Source organism: Asterias amurensis, chromosome 5 (assembly GCF_032118995.1).
Source record: "Asterias amurensis chromosome 5, ASM3211899v1".
NCBI classification, from domain to species: Eukaryota; Metazoa; Echinodermata; class Asteroidea; order Forcipulatida; family Asteriidae; genus Asterias; species Asterias amurensis.
This window is the reverse complement of record NC_092652.1, coordinates 3,403,405-3,419,105: the sequence shown is the minus strand read 5'-3', so window position 1 is coordinate 3,419,105 and position 15,701 is coordinate 3,403,405. Positions and strand designations below refer to the sequence as shown.

General features: G+C 39.4%; 2 protein-coding genes across 2 annotated transcripts in view; both read left to right on the top strand.

The window, feature by feature from the left end:
• The first annotated feature begins 2,011 nt into the window (after positions 1 to 2,011).
• Positions 2,012 to 6,894, top strand: LOC139937583 (uncharacterized). The gene is made up of 4 exons (XM_071932791.1): positions 2,012 to 2,142; positions 4,489 to 4,745; positions 5,063 to 5,163; positions 5,812 to 6,894. Exons 1-4 carry the CDS (start codon positions 2,070 to 2,072, stop codon positions 5,813 to 5,815), a joined length of 435 nt encoding a protein of 144 aa, XP_071788892.1. The 5' UTR covers positions 2,012 to 2,069; the 3' UTR covers positions 5,816 to 6,894.
• Positions 6,895 to 7,313: 419 nt separating this feature from the next.
• LOC139937700 (uncharacterized) overlaps positions 7,314 to 15,701 on the top strand; it is a 134,308-nt gene continuing 125,920 nt past the window's right edge. Inside the window, exon 1 of the mRNA XM_071932978.1 lies at positions 7,314 to 7,997. Coding sequence (XP_071789079.1) covers positions 7,773 to 7,997 — 225 coding nt within the window. The 5' untranslated portion in view covers positions 7,314 to 7,772. The remainder of the gene's footprint in view (positions 7,998 to 15,701) is intronic.

The window sequence follows — 15,701 nt, the reverse complement described above, 5'->3', positions numbered from 1 at the left end:
TGTTGAAAATTAATCAATTTTACTTAGACTGGCAAGATGTCGGACAAGACTGCGATTTCAAGAACCATGTGATGGAAGATGAAATGAAAAAAATAAAATAATGTTAACTGATGCGAGGTCAAAGATAATTATGCAGGCCCTACGTGTGCTCAAAAGCAGATCTCTTGCGTCATTCAAGAAACAACAACGACAAAAAATTCTTACATCAGTATAACCATAGTGCTGTTTATTTTGTTAATGGGCCAATCATCATACCGTTCAAAATATCACAATCTTCCCTCGCATGCACCCATTAATACCCATAGGTGAAGAGAATCAAGAGAATCAATTTTAGTAAACATCTTGCTCAAAGACACAAGTGTCACGGTACGACCGCGAGTCGAACCCCTGACTCCGTTGACTTAAAGACACACACTATAATTTATTGGTATGTTGAGACCAGTCTTCTCACTTGGTGTATACCTCAACACAATTAGGCCTTTGCACAAAATAACAAATCTGTGAACAAACTCAAAAATTGGTCGTCGACGATGCGAGATAAAGGAAGGAAAAACACCCTTGTCGCACGAAGTTGTGTGCTTTCAGATGTTTGATGGTCCTCGAAATCTAATTCTGAGGCTCGAAATAAAATTCAAATAAAAATTATTTTTGTGGAAAATTACTTCTTTCTATTTTCCTTTTTAAAAAATTGAAGACAATTATTCTCAGACAACCCTTTTTTCTTATCCAAAACACACTGGCTGTTTTTCGTTGTTAGTTGTTGCTGCTGTTGTTGTTGTTGTTGTTTTTGCGACGCCGTCGTAAAACAGGAAACAATTAAATCTGGGTCAATGAAGACGTGATTGGCAGTTGAAAAAAACTGGTCCCAAAGCACATCCTGTTGTTTCCAGGTGTTGCTCTCAAGGATTTAAAGATTGTTTGTATGTGAAATTATTTATCGACTAATAATATGTTTTTATTAATCGTGGGAATAGGCCTAACAAAAAATGAATAAAATAATAATTCCCCACTTTTTTTGCAGAGCATTCAAAACAAACTGCAACAAAATAGTGGACAACATTGAATTTGTCGGTAAAGTTGCTATCGATCACGGTTATGAATCAATTAATGTTAAAATTAATGATCTAGACCAAGATTTCAGGAGGCCAAAATCTGTCCAAGATGGAGAGGAGCATGCGAGCGCGGAGCACAAAGCCTTTATGGTGTGTGGGTCCGGGGCCCGCGAAAGGGCACCGGCAAATTTGCATTATAGACGCTCTATGGTGCAATCTTGCGTCTTTTGGATTTGGGCAAAACTTTAATTATCACTGCAACTTTAAGACTTTAGTGCTTTATTACGACATTGCAAAACTCGAATAAAAAGGTATTGTCTTGTTAATCGCAAAGGGTGGGATGCGGGGGTTATGTGCGGGGTTGTGCTAGGACCCAGTCGGCTTGGGTGACCAGTGTAAAGGGATTTGTAACGACTCATCTGGGCCAAATTTCATGGCTCTGCTTACCGCCGAATTCTGCGCTTTCGATCACCATTCTCTGCTTACGTGCAAAAGCCGAATTATCAAGAGCCAAATAAGCGCGTAGACACGCAAGTCACAATTTCCCGCTTATAAACTGTGTAAGCTTACCATAAGGACATAATTCCCTGCCTCCGCAAGCGCCGATTCCGTTCTTATGGTACGCAGACCCGTGACCCCCCCCCCTCCCCTGCGTTGCTTAAAGTTAGACAAGGGTCGGTTGTGTGTGTAGAGCGGAGGACGGTGGGTGTGATTTACCCACTCTGCACTTCGATGTATGTTTGCATGGCCTTGTTTTAGAAGGGGGAAACAATTAATTTGGTTAATAGTATCTATAGTTTTTTAAGAGTGCTCGTCAAAGATGACGTCAAAGTATAATCCCTTCCATCTGGACGCCCACGATCAATTAATTGGTATCGATTATTGTGTTGTTTATTTAGATAATAATTATTGTTTCTTACGGGTATATAATGAGCATGCTGATTAATAACAGTAGAAGTGGTATCAGTTGGCTGTTGTGTTCGGCCGCAGAGGGAGAGATAGATTTTGATAGTCGCCATGGGTGTTTTCCGAGTGTATACCGGTCTTATGATCATCGCAATTATTTGTCTTTACAGTTCAACAGTTGCAGGTATTTATTTATTTATTTATTTATAAGTTTATTTTTGATAAATCATGCACGTTTTGTGAACAATTTGTTTAATTGTCTACCGTTATGTCTGCCGGCCAAAACAAGAATGTTATGAATATTAATTTTTGTTTTACCCTTACCCTCCGGACGCGTGTTAGCTCTGTTATACTTTCCCAAATTCTGTGAGCAAAACATCACAGGCATTGGTTGCCTCTATAGCTATAACATACCAGTCTGTAAGACACTGCTCTAAAATTTCAAAGGTCTTGGGTTCGAATCCCACGCGGCGAGTTATATGCCTGTGATTTTTGTTCACAGAGTGCTGACAGTGCTAACACACATCGGTGTAAGGGTAAAACCAAAAAATTATATTATTTATCCCCAATGCAAATAATATCATAAAAAAAAAAAAAAAAAAAAAAAAAAAAAAAAAAACTAAATAAAAACTAATAGATGGAGCCGTTTGTCATAATGTTTTAAAGATAAGTTGTTACGCTAATCTTTAGTTTGAGTAATTACCAATTGTGTCCTGCCGTCGATTTCACAAAACTCTTTCTAACTATAGACTAATCTTAGGACTTAGGACGAGTCCCAACCCTGCTCTGTAGCATGCAGACCTTAAGATTAATCCTAAGTTAGGAAGAGTTACTCGTCCTAACTCGACATAAGACGAGTCCTAACTCTTTGTGAAATCGACGGCAGAGTTTAAATGCCTGAAAGCACCCAATAAACACTACATCCTAACCAAACTCGACTGGCTGTATACTTTCCTTGCCCCGTACATTGCAACCCCAAAATAGTCACCAAAGACGAGCATCTTGAAAAAGTTTAGTTGCATCAAACTATAAAATAAAAAAATAAAAATGTGAGCCCAATTTCACTAAGCACCAAAAAGTGATAAGCAAAATTATTAAACGAGTTAACGGCAAACATAACATTAAGTTGACATTGTTCTGACTGGTGCCCACTCATTTTGTTTTGCTTAGACAAGTAAAATTTTTAAGCAGAGAGCAGCTTTATGAAATTAGGCAATGAATCCTTGAAGGAGTGGGGCGTGGCAGGAGGGCAACTTTTCCCTGAACTTGTGGCGGGGAAACCTTGAGATTTTTGTAGGCGCCTTTTGCCTGCTAACTGTGCCAACGGTTGTCGCAAAATGGGTCAACCACAAAATGCATGTGATCAAAATATTATTATTATTATTATTGATTGGCTGTACTATGACGACGCCAATACGAGAGCACTCAACGCTGATAATCGTTAATTACCTTGATCTAGTTGTCGATTTAAAGATTTATTGGTTTGTTCAAATCGATCGAGGGTCAATACGTGGATGAGATGATTGACCGTGGGAACAGTAAAACAAAGCACGTAGATTTGATCTCAGTTTGAGGGAAAGCATTTTTTTCTTCATATTGTTGTTTCTAAAAACCGGGTTAATCCAGTCTGCTTTGCATAATATTCTTCAACAAATTTAACGTTCTTGTTCAGCTCGTACACAGTGGTAACGATACAAGTGGTAACGATACACATGGTTCGCATCAAAAAATCTTCAATTGTCACAATTTTCTTTGTAGGAATCCACACATCAATTTTGAGTTAAAGGCAGTTATGTTGGCTCAATTGTTTGTTCCTGCCTTTCGCTCATGTGGACACTCTTCGAATCCTACCTCAGACCGGGCCTTCAGGTTGGCTTAGTGGTTTATTTCCCTGCCTTTCACCTCTGTAGACCCCGGTTCGAGTCCGACCTCAGACCGGAGCCTTTAGGTTGGCTCATTGGTTTCTTTCCCTGCCTTTCAACTCTGTGGAGTACTTTTCGAGAAAGAAGTAATTTTCCACGAATTTGATTTCGAGACCTCAGATTTAGAACTTGAGGTCTCGAAATCAAGCATCTGAAAGCACACAACTTCGTGTGACAAGGGTGTTTTTCTTTTATTATTGTCTCGCAACTTCGGCGACCAATTGAGCTCAATTTTATTATTGTCACATGGCTTATTATTTTATGCATATGTTGAAATATTCGACAAGTGAGAAGACTGTTTTTTTGAACTACCAATAGTATCCAGTGTCTTTGAGGCTGTATTCGAATTTACGACTACGGCTACGGCTACGGCTACGGCTGTTGCTAAGGGTGTTGCTAAGGACTTCCTATACTACAACCCATAATGACGCGGAAATCTAGCCGTAGCTTATAGCTGTAGCCGCTAATTAGGACACGCCCTAAGATCAGTGTTAGGTCTTTATGAAATTATCGGCCCCAGACTACCTTTGACCAGAAATAAATGTAAATTCTGACCCCGGGAGATTGGAGTGTTGTTTTACCCCCTTGTTGTTCTTTTGTTGCGATAGCCCAAGAGGTTGAGTGCCACGGTTTGGACCAAGTTGACTGCCACACGAAGTGTAATTCTCAGTCATGTAAAGATTACATTATGGACGGCGAGCCAGACGAAGCAAACTGTGCGGATGAGGAGAAAGCATGTCTTGCATTGAAAACCCTCCCAAAATGTGGATGTCTGGCAGGTACTAAGTCACAGTGGCTGCAGTACTACACGGACTGTATCCCGAAGGAACAATGCGGCTGCAAAGTCGGAGACGAGTATGTTGAGGTAAGCATTGCTTGAAAGAGACCCAGGGCCCAATTTCATAGGGCTGCTTGAGCAGAAAATATTATTGCCGAAAACTAAAAAAAAAAACTAAAAATAAAATCCAGTCTTACTATAGAATAATTAAACAAATTCAAAGTTTTACATGTTACATGGTATTTTTTTTTTTTTTTTTTTTGGGGGGGGGGGCTGACTTCTTTTTTCTTTTTTTCTTTTTTCTTCAGTTTTTTTATTTTTTATTTTTTTAAACCGTGCAATTGATGTTTTTTCCCGATTACTCATCATTTTTCAATATATTAATGTCATGCTTTTACTTTCAGTTGGGTAAGACCTTCGATAAGACAGACGGGACCACTTGCAAATGTGAGCCAGGCCATCAATGCAACACGTTTGTTGGCCGCTTGCCTGCTCGCGGTAGGCGGTAAGTTTATTTGCGTGTCTTCACTGTTTATGGCCCAAGTTAATTTAATTAAGCTGTGAGCAGGAAATTCTGCTAAGCAAGAAAAATGAATGAACGGGGTACCAGTCGCAGCTATAGAAACATTGCATTCTTGCTGATCTTTTTTTTTTTGCTCAATTAAAAGGCCATTGGACACTTTCGGAATAGAAACAAAAATCACAGATTTACAAATAACCTACAGGGTTTACAGAAGGTATGTGAAAGACTTCTCTTGAAATATTACTCCATGACATGCTTTACTTTTTGAAAAAATCATTTAAACAAAAAAACTGTCGATTATCGAGAATTACGGATTTACGTCATGACACGGCGAAACATGCGGAAAACAAGGGTGGGTTTTCTCGTTTTTTTCTCCCGACTCCGATGACCGATTGAGCCTAAATTTTTCACAGGTTTGTTACTTAATAATAAACACAAGTTCTGATACACGAATTGTGGGCCGTTGGACAATACTGTTTACCGAAAGTGTCCGAAGGTTTTAAAACAAAAGTTGTTTGAGCTAAAAGCAAGTTTTTGTGTACTTACAGGCTTTATGAAATTGGGCCCTAACTACAGAGTGTTGGTTTGAAACCACCTTCTATAATTACATTTTTTTTTCTCTGAATCCAGATGAAGCGTGAAGAAGGTTTCCGACGGGACGTGAGGTGGAAGCAGGGACTGTATAAAGGAGTGTTTTTGTAACGCCAAGAGGGGTCCAGTCAGACGGCTTCAAAAAGCTTTTTGAGCTTTTATTTATTTTATTTTATAAAAAAGTTGTCTTTCTTTGACAAAACTAAGGTTCAATTTTAGTGGCATAACAAATAAGCTATTATAGGGAGGGTCACCAGGGTGTGCACAATACTAATTGTTTATCACTTCTTGTCAGTCTAATCCGTAGTTTTACACTAAGTGTAAACCTCCATGGTAAAACTACGGAGTCTTGCATCTGTCTTTTATAACAATGCCTCTTTTCAGAGCTTTTGTTTACTAACTTGTACGATACTCTGGCGACGAGGTAAATACGAGTACATTGTCTGCTTGAATAGAGAAAGAACATTGAGCCACCAGAGTTATGGAGTAACATACTAAAGCTCATTATCAAAATAGTGGGGACCCAATCTCAATCAGTAGGCCTACATGACGTTCTGCAAATCTATGATTTATGTATAGCGCCCTCTTGTGAAAATAAATGTAGGCCTATTATCTTTTTTTTCCATTTTTTTTTCATTACTATTAATTTTTTTTAACACGAGCATTATAAGTTTTATTGTTTACTTTGTGCATGCCGCTTATAGTTAGGCTACTTAATTCGTAATTTATTAAGGAACAGTAGTTGACGTTAAAAACTTTGTTTATTCGAACATTTTGACCCGTTTTATTGAGTATAAAAAAAGGTCCAGCATAAAGACAAAGTTTAGTTATTCAATAACATTGTTATAACACGCTAAAAAAGCACAGACTCACTACAGATTAAAACACCAACATGGAAGAATCTAACTTTGGATTATCACCGTGACATTAACAGACCTCCTTAAAGTTAGTTGAAATGCCCCCAAAACGTAATTAGTATTCAACTGATTTTGAGGGCTTACAAAAAACAAATTATAATAACAATTTGGTGCATGAATTAATTTGGCTCATTAGTATTATTTTGTGATGGGTATTTCTAGTTGTTCTAAATAATTAGTTGGTGATGAAAATAAAAAACAAGACAATTATTAAAAAAACGTTTTTGTCCTTTTCCCAGACCACCTAACATGGTAATGTCGCGTCGGTAATGATTTTGAGAATAAATGTGCTATAATAGGTACATAGGCAGCTGCGCCGACGTCTTTTGCCATTGAGTTGAATAATAAAATTAATGCACGCTTCAAAACAAGATTTTCATTGAAATGTCTTGCGCCACCAGTCGGCCTAAACCAGTAAAGCTTTGAAGTTCTTGCGGTGAGAAACTTTTTTTCTTGACGCATATTTCGACTCCTTTTTACGCCCAATATATGATTTATTTACGCGTAACACTATGTGCTTAAACGACCGCACGTTGGGCTTCTTAAAGAGGCAATGTGTGCGCAGTATGATTCATAGTGCATGTGAACATCAACTATCGACCGTGAATTATTATGTGCTGTCCATGTCAACATCACACACAACGAGTAAGATCTTGGGCGTGAGGATTGCACGGTTGTCTTAAAAAGGGGTGTGTATAATCATAGTATAATTCGACAATCACCACCAAAAGGTACAGCAAATAAAGGGACTATAATCTTGAAGCTATATGTACTTCTGTGTTGAAATGTAAGTGATTGTCGGTGGATGTAAGCGGAAATCTAGGACAGTGAACACGGGAGTAGGAGTGAGTGCGGACGGCGGAACAACCCTACCGACACATGGCTGATTTTACGTGACTGGTCGTTGACTGACACAGAGACAGAGAAGTCACTCATCTACTACACTCGCTGTCAAAAATGGCCAGTAAAGCCAGATCAAAGTTCCCGTACACCGTGAATTATTAAACTGGGAAAGGACAAGTGCCTTTTTAGCAATCGAGTTGTGAACTAACAAGGGAGCAGGACGGAGGGAGTGTAGCAGCAATGCCGGACGGGTCATCGGGTAGAATGACGGAGGTGACGGCCGAATGTGACCGGGTGGTGCTTCGCCGGCTCGCGGCAAGACCCAAACCCCGGAAGACTACCCTAGTCCTTGGAGTTAGTCAGATGATTCTCGGCCTTGCCATCGTGGCGATTAGCTTCACAGCGTTTGCCCTGTCGACTAGCAACCGAGTCAGGAATGCTTGCCCATATTGGGCTGGGTTTTCGGTAAGTTTAGTTCAGACCCTGTCGAATTATTACCATAAAAACTTTTTATAAAAACAGTTTAATATAATATAGGCCCTAATGGTAAAAAAAGGGCAATGTTTACATTTGAATCGAATCGAAGGGAAAGTTTGTTAATGCTCTGTGCATGTACTCATGGTACTTTTGGAAAAAATTTCGTATGGCGCCACCACTTTTTCATTCGATATGAAATAATATAGTATCCAATTTACCTCAATGAGATACCCATTTTTGTAAAAATGAGTGAAAAAGTGGTGGCGCCATACGGAAAGTTATTCGTACTTTTTGCTCGTTTGTTGTATAATTTTTTTTTCAAATTCTAATACAGCCAACAACAAAAAATTGTGTCATCAGTGGTTCCAACATAGACTCTAGAGAGCATTATTTTTGTCAGAGATTTTGTGCGCAGTAATTGTTTTGGTTGTGTGGCGAAACACGTACAGTGCAAGTCTTGCGCATACTGGATCTGTTTGTACCACTTTGGTCCCACGCACATACCTCCAACGTGTGAAGAAAACAAACTTGCGCACTTTAACAGGTCCCAAACACTTGCATAGTCTATTGAATTTGCAATAACTTGACTTTAAGAGCAATGGTGATTTGTGCGGTGCCATCAGCCATCAAGTTTTGCCATTACACAGTCCTATCTACCCCGACTAGTTGCGATAATGTAACCCTCCTCCCGACAGCAATACCGGACGGCTCATCGGTTAGAATGACGGAGGTGACGGCCGATTGTGACCGGGCGGTGCTTCGCCGTCGGGAGGAGGGTTAAATTATCGCAACTACATAAGCTATTCCTAGAACTATGAGGTTCGTTCCGCTATCGTCTTCTATTTTCATTTTTCAACCACAACATTATTATCAAATGTATGGAATGCATTTCCCCTTTGGAGGAATTCGTTTGGTTTTTCTTTTTTTTCCACCCCCTCCCTTGGACGATGTTTAAAAAAAAATTGAACAAGACTGGTTCTATTTTGTGAAGCAGGTCAGGTGTATCTCCTTACAAATTGCCTTCTGTATCTCGTCTTCTAGACAATTATGCCTCGAGTAAACTTCATTCACGATGAAAATAGAAACAGTCAGTTCCTGATTCTTGAAGCTTTCTTCCTCCTAACCTGAAATGGCTTCTGTTTTTTATTAGCTACAGTAGAAGCAAAGATCGTAAAAGATTGTACTCCAGCCTGGAACTACACTTGTTCTCAGGGACCACGAAGGCCATGGCCTCTAGCTTTAATGCCCTCGTCTTGGCCTTGGTGCTCCTACAATAGTTTCCCATAGACTTTAAGATTTTTCATTGGCATTAAAGCCATTGGACCCTTTCGGTACAGAAAAAAAAAAAAAGTTCACAGATTTACAAATAATTTACAGGGTTTACAGAAGGTAATGGTGAAAGACTTCTCTTGAAATATTAGTCCATGAAATGCTTTACTTTTTGAGAAAACGGTAAAACAATATAAATTCTCGTTAACGAGAATTACGGATTTGTTATAAACACATGTCATGACACGGCGAAACGCGTGAAAACAGGAGTAAGTTTTCCCGTTTTTTTCTCCCGACTCCGATGTCCGATTGAGCCTAAATTTCCACAGGATTGTTATTTTATAAGTTGTGATACACGAAGTGTGGGACTTGGACAACACTGTTTACCGAAAGTGTATAATGGCTTTAAAGACAGTGGACGCTATTGGTAATTGTCAAAGACCAATCTTCTCACTTGGTGTATCTAAACATATGCATAAAATAACAAACCTGTGAAAATTTGAGCTCAATTGGTCGTCCAAGTTGCGGGATATGAATGAAATAAAAAACACCCTTGTTGCACGAAGTTGTGTGCTTTCAGACGCTTGATTTCGAGACCTCAAATTCTAAACTTGAGGTCCGCAATCAAACTCGTGGAAAATTATTTCTTTCTCGAAAACTACGTCACTTCAGAGGGAGCCGTTTCTCACAATGTTTTATATTATCAACCTCTCCACATTATTCGTAACCAAGTGAGGTTTTGTGCTCATAATTATTTTGAGTAATTGCCAATACTGTCCACTGCCTTTAAGCAGGGTTTTCATTTGAACTACTTTATTGCCTTTTTACATGGTGCGTAGAGAACTCCTGACAGGGGTTCACTAAAAGGGTTCACCTGCTCTTTGCAGGATAGAGCCTCAGTCCTCCAAAATCAACAAACAATAACAATAGTTACAGGTACTTGCAGTAAATGTAGCATTTCTATGCCACCAACAGTGTTGTAGCCACGGTGGGCGGTGCTGGGCGGGCCTGCCCAGGACTCACATTTTTTGCCCAGCACTCTGAGCAAAATACAATGTGCCGCCCAGCACAGATTTCAAATATTGTCCTCTTTGCATTGATTTGAGACACAGCTAATGATAAGGAGTATCAAATGTCACAGAGAAAGAACACAGTCAAAAGATGATTCTACTTATTGCATGGCCCCATAACAAGAACAGTTTGGAAACCTTGCCCCACTTCAGCAATAATGGCCCATAATTAAACACAAATCATTTTGTTGATCCCCTTGCCCTTGGTAGACTTCCAACAAAATTTTATTTATTGCCCACCACTGAAACTAGTCTAGCTACAACACTGGCCACCTATAGCTGAATACCAAACTTGCCCACATACAAAATCATCCAAACTCCAGACGATATTGAAAGACCCAGAAAAGTTGATTTAGTTTGGCCTCCTTCAGAAATTTCCTAGATTATTTTTTCTGTTCAAAGTGAAGAGAGACTTCCAGTTAGAATGATCAAATGAATACTTATGTGTGTACTTCAAATTCAGAAATGTTTGCTTTAGATGCGTGTGGGATGTCTTATTCGGACAGCGATATTTAAATTGACATTTCTTCCCCTAAGGCAAAACACTGCACCAAATGCATGTGATTAGGAATGTACTGTTACAACCCCAAATTCAAATTACCTGACCTGTTTTGACAGAAGACACGTGTGTTGAGTGTGTAACCAGTGAGGAAACAGTCAAAGAAGACCTACAAGTCAAAACTGTCCTGCCTAAATGTTGTTGGTCGATGGCCATTTGATTATACCCCTGCAATGTTGCATCAACAGGCCTGCTGTTTTCATCATGTGAAATGTGAAGGGCAGGGCACTTTTCCCTGTCCTTTCAGTCTCAAATCCTTTGATCAATTTCCATTTTTTGCCCTTTGTGAAATTGTCCACTGAGGCGTCAGAGCTGCCTCCATGCCTCCTGGTCATTACCTTGGTGCCCCTTGAAATGTTCAAGGCCCGATACTTCACAAAGGCAAGAGAGGTTATTTCTTCCATGCCCCTGATCAATGTTACCTTGCTGTCCTTTGAAGTGTGTAAATTGCCCTCATAGACCTGTGCCCTTTTTATCTCAGGGCTGATATACATGTACTTCGTACGGCAACAAAGGCGATTGCCTCAATGCCCCTGGTCAATGCCTTCGTGCCCTTGAAATGCTTACAGTAGAAATTTTCAATTTCTTCATAGGGTGCCCTTTACCAAGGAGAAAATGCCTAGGTGCCCTTGCTCTTTCAAAAACAGGCCTGCCTTTTTAAGGAAAAACTTCCTTGCCCTAGAACAAGAATGAATCAGCCTGAAATAGTGGAATAGTTGTGTGACAACACAACGTAGGTCAAACAAATGTTCATCTTATAATCATCAAGTTCTATAAAACGGAAAGGAATATTTTCAATGGAAATTAATGTTTTTTAATCTCGCTTTAATATCACTGCTGTTTGATATCTACCAAAAAGATCTCAGCTGGAAATATCAAAAAGCCACTTTGACGATAAATCAACTGGTACTCTTTATTACTTTTTTTATTTCCAATTATCTTGAAGAATTTATTCCTACAATCAAAGTGGATGTGGTTAGAACTTTTAGTAGACACTTTAAATTATAGTCCAAAATGTAATATGCACCAATGGTTCTGCCTCGGTTGTGTTCGCCGAGTGTTGCTTTTTAAGGGCTAGTCACTTTCATTGCCTGAGGCAACAATCATTCTTGCTATTGGATTTTCTTTTTCAAATGTAACTACCCGTGTCAACAAGTTTCAGAAACGGCTTTTGTGTGAATTACAGGTGTTGTTATAAAAGTGCAGGTAAACCCTCGTAAGTCGTAATCCTGGACGGGGCGCACGTACAGTGTAACTACAGCTGTGCTGTAAATATGCGGTCTTCAGTACTGATGAAAATGCCCGGCAATGTTGATATGATCGGAACATTACAACACGAAGTGTCGCTCGTACTTTTTTGAATTTTGAAAACTCGGCTTGTTTATGGTTTGTTTGATTCCCATGCCATTCGCCCCACAACGTCAAGTTTTTTTATTTTTTTATTTTTTATTTTTTTGGAGGGGGGGGGGGTGTTGTTGCCATAATGATTTGGTATTTAAATGAACCAGCTTGCACATGTGTGTGAATATTCATGAGGTAAAATGCCCGGTTCCCATCCTTTCAATCCATTCTGACTGCCGTATGCCAGATTACCAACCTCATTAAAAAAAACAATATAATTTATTCATTGTAGCTCTTTAGTTTTACGGCTCATGTTACACAGGCCAGTATTGTCTGACTACTGAGTATTCAGTGCAGTGTGTCACCAGCATGATTTAAAGGGTAGATGAAGCATTTATGTTTTAAAAAACAATACACCAACATCATTAATAGTGCATTCAGAAATAGTATCTAGCAACCATAAAGCCCCGTGTACTATCTCTGGCTCTGGGCACCTCAGAGTGGAATCGAACCAGACCCAGCATTGTTTCAGTGACTTACATCGTGCACTCTGGCCAGCAGGACCATTTTAGCTTTTCATTACACAGTCCATAAGTCCCTGATGATGACTAGAGCAAGCTAGTCGAAACGTTGAGACCAACCCAAGAACTGACTCCGTGGTAGTTCAGTTAAAGGAACACGTTGCCTTGGATCGGACGAGTTGGTCAAAACAAAAGCGTTTGTAACCGTTTTTTATAAAATGCATATAATGGTTGGAAAGATGTTTTAAAAGTAGAATACAATGATCCACACAAGTTTGCCTCGAAATTGCGTGGTTTTCCTTCTACTGTGCGAACTAACATGGTCGGCCATTTATGGGAGTCAAAATTTTGACCCCCATAAATGGCCGACGTGTTAGTCGACAAGGTAAAAGGAAAACCACGCAATTTCGAGGCATGTTTGTGTGGATCATTGTATTCTACTTTTACAACATCTTTCTACCCATATGCATTTTATAAAAAACGGTTACAAACGCTTTTCAAAGACCAACTCGACCGATCCAAGGCAACGTGTTCCTTTAATTACGATCCTATAAGCTAAAGTAGTAGTCCGCTGTCCCAGCCAATTTCTATACCATCCGCCCAGGTAATAGTTAATAAGCAGGACAGTTCTTTTCAGAACTGAGAAGTCTCCCGAACACCCAAACAATCTACTCCGCTGTAGTAGAATTAAGCAAGACAGTTCTCTAAGAACAAACTCTACCTGGCAAGTAGATACACACATGGTGTTACCATAAACCAAATATACCTCACCTTGCAATGCCTCTGCTCAAATCCTATACAGTCCATAATTCATAATTTGATGATTTGAAGGGTAGATGAGCAGTCATGTCATACGGTGACACAATTCATGCGTTCAGAGAGAGAATCTAGCAGTTTGCTCCTCAACCATAAAGCACTGCTCTCTGGGCACCTTAGAATGGAATAGAACCCAGAACCCTAAAATTCTGCAGGAGGGTTTGTAAGTTACTGTTCCAGTAACTGGCCAGCAGGACCAGTTAGCTTTTCATTTCACAGTCCATCAGCTTTTGCACTCATCAATAATCAGGCCTGATAATCAGGCGATTGGCTCCTTGCCCCCTGCTCATTGCCTTGGTGCCCTTGAAGTGATCCAATAGAAATTTACAACTTCCTTGTAGGGTGCCCTTTACCAAAGAGAAATTGCCTTGGTGCCTTTGCCCTTTCAAAAATGAAGCATACAGCCCTGAATAATTCATATTAAATAGTGCTTTAGAATTCTGAACTAGCCAGCTAGACTACGGTACTTGAGGTTAATTTCGACCAAACACTATGCTTCACCCCTTACCCTTCCCTTTCAAACAAGCAAGCGCTAAAGCTGTAATGACTTTCGCAACTTCAACGACACATCCTGTGCATTTTATGCACTAGGATCGTCATTTTGGACAGTATGGGTTATTAGTCAACGTCTTCAGTGTTGTATTCGGGGAATCCTGAGTCAGCGATGCCTGATGTTTCTTTACACACACTTTAATCTTCTGATTCACACAGTTCATTGGTTCAGATCTCGTCATAACAGGGGTCGAAATTGCCACTAGCCCGCTAGCCCCGGACTACCAGATTTACAGCCGGGCTACTGATTTTTCCAGTTTGATAGCCCGACGGGCTAGTGGAAAAACAATGCAAAAATCATCATTACAAACAACAAAGAACTGTGCTATGGTGTATTGTAAAGTTTGAGCCATGACGCGAGACATAATGTGTCTTGTGGGCTACCAAAATCTCATCAGGGCTACTAAAAATTATTGGTTACTAGCCCTGCTGACTACCATGAAAATACACTTAATTTTGACCCCTGCATAACATCGCTGGGATTTCATGAGAGCAACAGAACCCAGGACAATAGTGAATATAACAATAATAACCAGATTTGTAGTGCCATGCCATCTAGATCATGGCGCTCAGCAACAACAGGCAATGGAAAACAAATACAATTAAAGAGCAACTGGAAATAGGTGGGTTTGTACGTGGTTTTTGAATGACGAAACAGTGTCCAGTGTTCTGGTGCGAAATGGTATATGGTGTTCCACAGTTTCGTTCCGGCAGTTGTGAAGGCTTATATACACTGCTAGCTTAAATGGTAAACAAACAAATTACGTTGTTCTTTTGACCTTCAATGTCTTTTCAGTTTCTAATGACATGGTGACCAGAATGGATACTGATCATCGAAATTCACACTTTCCATCAATTAAATAAAAGATAATCCTATAAATCAATCACTTAAAATTATTATTATTACAGACCTTAATTTACGTTGATTTGAATCAACACAATTTCTTTTCAAAACAGTTAAACAGTAGGCCTATATCTTGAAGAAAAAAAACTCCACTTATTAATAAGGCAAAATAAAAATAAAAAACAGTTGATCTTTCCTGCCTGCATCCTTTTTTGGGGCCGCATCCTTTTTTTTACACTTTTTTTTTTTTTTTTTCTCGATTGTTGTAAAAAAAACCACCCCAAAACAACGTCTGTTTTATGAGACAATATTAGTGAATTCCTACCAGATACTAGCAAATCTTTTTAGGGTAATAATCCGACCCTATTAACACGGGTCATCATGCAATAGATATAAAATAAGTTTGCGGTGTTTCAAACTGATGAATTTGTGGCCTGTTTAATTTGAAATACTAACGGCCATCTTGGAAAAAAAAAATTATATTAAATAAAAAGGCCCTCATCCTCTTTTTTTTTTTTTTTAAATCCGGACAATCAACTGGTATTTTTTAAAATTTGGCCTAATAGATCAATATCTCCCAGACTTTGTACTTCTTGGAAGCAACAAAGGCGATTGCCTTCATGCGTGTGGTCATCGCCTTGGTGCCCTTCAAAATGCTCAAGGGGGAACTTTAAATCCCCTTGAAGAAGTGGCCATGGAAAAAAGAACGTCTTATCACGC